Genomic DNA, 7924 nt, shown 5'->3' on the forward strand with positions numbered 1-7924 from the left:
GTGTTGCTTCCTCGAAAGGATCCACTGTGGTGATGGCTGGAACAGCGCCTTTAGCAAACGATTATCAGTAAACTGCTCAGGAGGACTCGGCAGAACCAACAAACCCAGCCCTCGACCCGCGAAGGCGACGCAGTCAAACCCCGGAAGGCCCAAGCCCCGCCCCTCGGAACGCTCCGACGATCAGGCCCCGCCCCGCGGGACGTACCAACGGCCAAGCCCCGCCCTTCGGGTACGCCCCACGCTCAGGCCCCGCCCCGCGAGCCGGGCACTGCCAAGCCCCGCCCTTTCGGACGCTCCAACGGTCGGGCCCCGCCCCCAGGGTGCCCAACGGCCAGATCCCGCCTCTCGGGACGCGCCAACGGCCAGACCCCGCCCCGCGTGCGTGCGCGGCCCCGCGGAGGCGTGCTGGCGTCCGCGTCGTCGGAGGCTGAGGTGGCAGCGGGCCTGCCAGCATGGAGCTGCCGCAGATGTCGGAGCTGATGGGCCTGTCGCTGCTGCTCGGGCTGCTGGCCCTGATGGCGACGGCGGCGGTAGCGCGGGGGTGGCTGCGCGCGGAGGAGGAGACGTGCAGCCGGTCCGCGGGTTAGTGGGGCGGGGCGGGTGGGGGCGACCCGCGGGGACCTCCCCGTGGTCCGACGTGCGGTTTGGGCCGGGCAGGGGTGCCGCGGACCCCCGGGGCCTCAGTTTCTCCTTTGGTGAAGTGAGCTTCGCTTCCCGAGACGAGGTACCGGCTCGCCGGGCTGGTCGCGCCCGCAGTTGCAGGCTGCGTCCCGCGCTGTCGCCGTCTCGGTGGCGGAGGCCGAGGAGCTGTCCCACTCCGCCTCCGCGTCCCCCCGGGGCTGCTGCGAGCTTGCAAACTCTGCAGCGCGCCACTAGCTCGTTATTTCAGGAAAGCGGGGAGGGGTGAGGGGAGGCGGACCCGCATTTGTGAGCGCTCCCGACTAGTTCTTAATAGGTGGTGGCGGGGTGGGGGGGCTCCTTTAGGGAGCGCGCTCTCGCGTATGGGAGAACCCCCGAAAGTGTAAGCGAAAAATAGAGTGTAGTAGGTTTCAGCGAGGAGGTCGGTCCTAGCGACTGGAAACCCAAGGGTGGGACTGGTAGCCCTGTTTTTTTTTGTTGTTGTTGCGGGCGGGGGGCGGGGTGGTCAAGGAAATCTGAGTAGGAAGCACGTGGCGTGGCGTCTTGAAGGATGGATGTGTCCGTTTGGCCAAGGAGGAAGGAAGCGCATCGCTGGCAAAGGCATCGAGCATGAAGGCAGGCGGTTCTCCAAGGGCGTTTGATGGGACTCTGATGTGAGCGGAGCGGAGGGTGCTGGTGGGACAAGGCTGGAGAGGGCAGATTGTGGTGGTCTCCGCGCACAGGCTCAGTCGCTGTATTTCCTGTAGGAACTGAGGGGCATCTGCAGTGATCTAACAAAGCCAGCTTTGCACCTGGCCTGCTTCTCAGCGGAAATAGCTGTTTTATGCAAAAGGGACTGGCGCCCTTCGCGCACAGGGTTGGTGCTCCACAGGTGTCCGCTCCCTACCTCTCATCCCTGAGTGCTCTCTGGGAGTCCTCTGAGCCTCCGTGGCTTCTTGTGTGGAGTAATCCTCTCTTTAAGGAGACGAAAGCCCAGAGCAGTGAAGCAACTTGCCCCAGGCTGGGGCCGCCAGATTTGGTGGTGCAGGTTTTTCCCTACCTAGGGATGTCTGGCTGGTGATCTGCACTTGGGTGCTGTGCCGTGTACCCGCTGAGCTGTGCGGGCCCAGAGAAGGCGCCTTTTCTGATTTGCACTGAGGTGCTGTGTGGACTAACGGCAAGCAGTGTCTCCAGATCACTCGGTGGCACAGACACAGTCCAAACCCAGTCTGATCCCAAACCCAGTTTGCCCACATCACTGTCCCTCCTCAAGCCTGGGACCCTGTCTGGTCACCTCTTGCTGCTGCACTCAACGTCTGGCCAATCACAGATGGTCAGAAGGGCCGAGTGAGCGAGTGAATGGGTACATGACACGGCCCCTCCTCATAGGCCAAAAAGCAAATGGATTGCCACTTGACAAGTCCTTGAGATCCAAGAAGCAGAAACAGCATCAACGAATTCGCAAGGAGAAGCCTCAACAGCACAATTTCTCGCACCGCCTCCTGGCCGGGGCACTGAAGGTACATGGGCACCCGTGCTCAGTGCACACACACACACACACACACACTTACACCCCTTCCTCCCCCCCGCAGACTTTCCCTCACTAGTATTCTATGCACGTGACAGACTCTTCTGCCTCTGACCCAAATCCGTGGGGATGCCCCATCCCGTCCCTCCTCACGACACCCCATCACCAGCTTGCCGTTAATCCAGGCAACAGACCCCGTCTTCCCAAGGGGTCCCTGTTCATACTTCCTGCAACCCTTCCCTCAGAGCCACAGTGGGAACATATCTTGCATGGACTTCAGCAGCAATGGCAAGTACCTGGCCACCTGCGCAGACGATCGCACCGTCCGCATCTGGAGCACCAAGGACTTCCTGCAGCGGGAGCATCGCAGCATGAGAGCCAACGTGGAGCTGGACCACGCCACCCTGGTGCGCTTCAGCCCCGACTGCAGGTAGGACTCAGCTCTGCCCGCAGAAGCCCAGCCCCAGGCTTTATGTCCTTCCCACACCTGACTTGGGATAGCGGTGGGGCCGGGGGGACCCTGGATCTCCCTGGGGCATGGCAGAAAGCAGATCCGGACAGCTCGAGCACCGCCTGGGGATCCGTGGAGGTCTCTGCATTTTACACAGCCAGGAAGCAGAGAGGGGATGATGTGTTCCTCCTTGGGAAGTACCAGACGCGGCCTGGCTCCAGAGTCATCTTGGAAGCCATTATAACGGTTTTCTAAACTCTGAAGGAGCCAAAGCTACGAGAGTCATATCTTCTGAGGAGTGTTAAGAGGTTTTGAACCAAGGGGTTAAGTTGCAGGGCTGACTGGGACAAGAAGGAAGACCGTGGTTTTCCTCAGAGCCTAGCATAGAACCTGGCGCACAGAGGCCTCCAAACGAACGAGTACCTTGTCTGCTACCTGTCTCTAGAGCCTTCATCGTCTGGCTGGCCAACGGAGACACCCTTCGTGTCTTCAAGATGACCAAGCGAGAGGATGGAGGCTATACCTTCACAGCCAACCCAGAGGACTTTCCTAAAAAGCACAAGGCACCCGTCATCAACATTGGCATCGCGGACACGGGTAAGAGGTGTTCAGAGGGTAAGACTAGAAGAAATAGCACCAGTTACCTGCTGAATGTGTTAGCGCTGCCTGAGAGTTACGCTCCGTTCTAGTGTGACGAAAGGTCTCTGGCTCTGGGCTCCCCTGGTGTCCCAGAGCCACAGCAGGTCCCCAACGGAGGCAGGTAGGACCCACAGTCTTGAGCAAAATCCTTATCTTTGGGACCCTTGGCCTAGGAGGGGAGCATGGAGATTTGAGACAGCAGAGGTCTTTGTAAGTGTCTCCTCAGAGAATGACACTTGGTTAGGTCATTGACCCCAGTTCATGTCACCACCCCTCTGGTCCTTGCTCTCTCAGGGAAGTTCATCATGACTGCTTCCAGTGACACGACTATCCTCATCTGGAATCTGAAAGGTCATGTGCTGTCGACCATCAACACCAACCAGATGAACAACACGTATGCTGCTATCTCCCCCTGTAGCCGGTGAGGAAGGAGGGACTTGGCATCGGGGTGGGCAGAAGTTGTGGCCAGGGACAGAGCAGAGAGCCAGCTTCAAACGGTGGAAAGAGCGTACGGTGTGGAATCAGGACACCTAGATCCAAGCCCTTAGTCTCTGTTCATCTATAGTTTTTAGAAGGCTGGGCTGGGGGTATTACATACCTTATGAAGATGGACTTAGTCCTGCGTATAAAAGCGGTTTTAAAAGACATGGTGTTATTTACGCTTAAGATTATTAACTGTCCCAGGAATGAGGTTTAGCGGGTTGGCAGAAATGAGATGCCCTTAAAGTGAAGTTGTAAAGGAACCTGGTTGTGTGGCAGGTTCGTGGCCTCGTGTGGCTTCACCCCAGATGTAAAAGTCTGGGAAGTGTGCTTTGGGAAGAAAAGCGACTTCCAGGAGGTCGTGCGAGCCTTCGAACTGAAGGGCCACTCTGCGGCCGTCCACTTCTTCGCTTTCTCCAATGACTCCCGCAGGTGAGTGCCTCCTCTCTGACATCTTACCGGTGCCTCTCAGCCCCTCTTGGCAACCAGGGCCCTTTTCCCTATCTCTGCTGCCGCTCTGAAGTGGGTAGAGTGCCCGGGCTTCAGCAGGAGGTAGGCCTGGCAGTGCATTTGGCTTCCTAGCTGGAGCCCCTCATGCCATCCTGGTGCCCTCCCCTCTCAGGGTGTGTTGGGGCTAGAGCCGTGATTTTCCATGCTGCAGGATGGCCTCCGTCTCCAAGGACGGTACGTGGAAACTGTGGGACACAGACGTGGAGTACAAGAAGCAGCAGGATCCCTACTTGCTGAGGACAGGCTGCTTTGAAGCGGCGAGCGCCATGCCGTGCCGCCTGGCACTCTCCCCGGACGCCCAGGTCTTGGCCTTGGCCAGTGGCAGCAGTATTCATCTCTACAACACCCGGCGGGGTGAGAAGGAGGAGAGCTTTGAGCAGGTCCACGGGGAGTGTATCACTGACTTGTCCTTTGACATCACTGGCCGGCTTCTGGCCTCCTGTGGGGACCGGGCCGTGCGGCTTTTCCACAACACCCCTGGCCACCGGGCAGTGGTGGAGGAAATGCACGGCCTCCTGAAGCGGGCCTCCAACGAGAGCACCCGCCAGAGGCTCCAGCAGCAGCTGACCCAGGCCCAGGAGGCTCTGAGAAGCCTGGGCGCCTTGAAGAAATGACTCTGGGGGGGTCTGGCAGGAAGGATCTGGCCTGCTGCTGCCACCGTGGCTGCCCTTTCTTCCCAGGGACCCCCAGCTGGGAGCCTTTTGAAAGAATTCTGATTTTCTCAGTGGTGGCTCCTCTCTCCCTTTTCCCCATTGAAACTATCCTTGCCTACTTTGATCTCTCTCCTTGCCGGTCGTGACTCTGGGCCTTACTTGACCTCCCAGTCTAATGACCAAGGTGCTTCTCTTTCTCCTGGGCCCGAGGAATCTGTCTTCACCAGGCACAGAGGGAAGGAGTAAATTGGAGACAGAGAGAGGACATGGCCTTGACCTTGTGGCATCACACCCTGGTACCCAAAGGAGCTTGTAATTGTGGAGGCAACACCTAGGGCACACCTGAGTACTAACCAGTGCTCTTGGCAGGGGTGGGAGCCTGGGGTATCTTCCTCTGTGCTGTGCTGTGCTGTCAAGGAAGGGCTAGTCTTAATTCAGGCGAAGCTCCTACCTCCATTGAAGGGGAATTAAGGGATTCCATTTTGTGCCTCAGTTTTTTTATTTTTTATTTGTAAAATGGACATTAGATTTTCTCTCGACCTGCTTATTATAGAGGTGTTGTGAAGGTATGCACGTGTAAAGTCCCTCGGTGTGGGAAAGAGTACTAATATGTGTTGCCTGTTGGCCAATCTCACTCACTAACAACCAGGTAGAAGTGGGACTCAGTGGAGTTCGAAACTAAATGAAAGGAAAGAAATACATTCCCTTGGGAAGGCGAAGTTTCTGGAACTTGATCGTACATGTTGTATCTGGTTCTGCTTTGAGTTGGGTAGAGGAATCATAGGATTCTAGGATTGGACTCCTCTTTTCAAGGTTTACATCCTGTTTTCAGTTTGTCCTGTATTTCAGTGTCCGCTCTGTGTCCAGCACAGCACTAGGCACTGGAGATAAAAATGAACAGGACATGATTACTGCCGTCAGTCATGGCTAATGGGAGGGGGGCACATGGCTATCAAGCGCTTTCTCCCAGTTAATTCATAGCTGTAGACGGCTGCTGTGAAAGTCAAGGCGGGAGAGGACTGAATCAGGACACAGGCAATGGATCTGAAGTTAAAGGGACGGAGTTGGTAAGAGATGCGTCATTTCGAAGTTCAGATGTTTTGGATTTGAGACGGTTTGGTTGTGGGAGAAGGAAAACGAGGATCCAGAAGCCTTGAATCTTGGCAAAATGCATTCATCTGAAATCACGTTCTTGCTGTCTCTTTCCCTAAAACGGAGGCCTCCCCACATATCCCCAACTCCTAAATATTTGAACGAGGCATAACCTTGGAGTTATCCTTAATGATGGACTCTCTTTTTCATTAATCCCTCCAGCCTACTCTTGCTCCTACCATTCCACTCCATCAGAAAATTCTTTTGGTTGGACTCGAGATTATATCCTGAATCTGTTTCTCTCCATCTTTTCTGTTATCATCCTGGTCCTAGCCGCTGTCCCCTACTGGACTGTGAGAAGGTTGCTTCCTCACAGGTCCCACTGCTTCCTCCCTTGCCTCGTTAAGTCACTCTCTACGTAGCAGAGTGATTTTCGAAAATGTAAACCAGGACACATTGTTCCCAAGCAAAAACCTTCCAGAGGCTTCCCATTGCACTTGGAATAAAATCCAAAATTCTCGTCATAGCCTACAAGGTCCTATGTAATCTGGCTTCTTCCTTCCTCTGTGATCTCGTTACCACTCACCCAGCCACCCCAACCTTGCTGTTAGAGATTTGGCCAAGCCAAGTTCTGTCCCAAGAAGCTGTGCCCTCCGCTTGGAAGCTTTTTTCTTTCCTGTTGGCCGACTTGTCATGCTTGTTGTAATTCAGTCCTCCGTCCAGTTACACTTGACAGAGAACCCTCCCTGACCACCCAGTCTGAAGTAGTCCTTTCCACCAATCATATCACACCTGCCACATTAGCTTACTTTATTTGTTTTGTATTTACCTAATGCTGTCTTGAAATTATCTTGTTTGGATATTTGTTTGCTCCTGGGGCTGAATACTTAGGAAGGTCAAGTGGAAAACGCAGATGCATGCATGGGGCCACACTGGCCCGGGTGCAAGACGCTGGGAAATGGGGGGAAACTGAAGTGATCTCCTGAGGGCCCGGGTCCGGGGTGAGGGTGAAGAAGGGTGGCCGCTACTTATTATTCAGGAATCCAGCAGAAGTTGCTTGAGAGAAGCTAGAAGCTGGCGATTTATTGGAAAAAGACAAAAATTAAACACTGTGCGGACCAAACAGAACACTAACGTGGGCCAGATGCAGCCCACCAGTCTCGTTGGGAGCTTCTGGATTGTTCCTTAAGCTACGGAAATGTGAGCTCCACAAGGGCAGATCTTTGTCCGTTTTATTTGCTCTGTATCCCAAGCACAATACCAGGGACAGAGTAAGCACTCAGTAAATACTGAAGTCAGACTGGGGGCCGGTTAGCAGACATTTCGATGCCCCCTGTGTGCATTGTCCCTCTCAATGTCCTTTGTGGTTTTATACTCCTGATAACAGACTTCTGGTTTATAATGCTATGTACATGGGTCCCGGTGAATATTTGCTTTCAGGGTGTCAGAAGAACGAGGCTAAAACACTTCTTTGAACATCTGTCTGGTTCTGGCTTTACTCTCACTGTGTACCCAGGAGGCAAGTGAGCATCGTATGTTGAGTTACTGAAGTCAGAAGTCTTTGGCTCCAGGTTTGGCCGGGTCGCTGACTGACTTGAGACCTTGAGCAGACAGATCACAGGGCCGCTCTCTGAGTTTGTTTCCTCATCTGTAAAATGGGAATGAATCCTGTCCTGAGGGTTTTGCAGGGCCGTGAGTGTCTCATGAGACAAGTGAAGCAGGAAAAGCCTCAGGACTTCCCGAGGACACCGCTCCTCTCACAATGTCACTAATGTCAAGGCCGCTTCTCTTCTCAGCATGGAAGAAGGTATCTGGACATTAACACAGAGCAGAGGCCGCCGTGTGTTTCTGATGAAAACTCTGTGTGTGAAGGCAGCATTAATATTTTAGTTTACTATCTCAACTTCTGTGGGTTTGCAATTTTTCAAAATAAAAAGCCGGGGATATATTTTA

At 54.7% G+C, this 7924-nt stretch overlaps 1 protein-coding gene across 2 annotated transcripts; it reads left to right on the forward strand.

Annotated features, from left to right (window-relative positions):
* The first annotated feature begins 375 nt into the window (after positions 1-375).
* On the forward strand, positions 376-7924 carry TBL2 (transducin beta like 2). 2 transcript variants are annotated; one of them, XM_047714129.1, is made up of 8 exons: positions 376-582; positions 2008-2138; positions 2392-2576; positions 3043-3194; positions 3531-3657; positions 3996-4148; positions 4378-4845; positions 4878-7924. In XM_047714129.1, exons 1-7 carry the CDS (start codon positions 453-455, stop codon positions 4838-4840), a joined length of 1341 nt encoding a protein of 446 aa, XP_047570085.1. In that variant the 5' UTR covers positions 376-452; the 3' UTR covers positions 4841-4845; positions 4878-7924. The 2 variants fall into 2 exon arrangements, with proteins under 2 accessions (XP_047570085.1, XP_047570084.1); XM_047714128.1 differs by having other exon boundaries at positions 377-582; positions 4378-7924.

The sequence above is a fragment of the Lutra lutra genome, chromosome 18 (genome assembly GCF_902655055.1).
Source record: "Lutra lutra chromosome 18, mLutLut1.2, whole genome shotgun sequence".
Taxonomy (NCBI): Eukaryota; Metazoa; Chordata; class Mammalia; order Carnivora; family Mustelidae; genus Lutra; species Lutra lutra.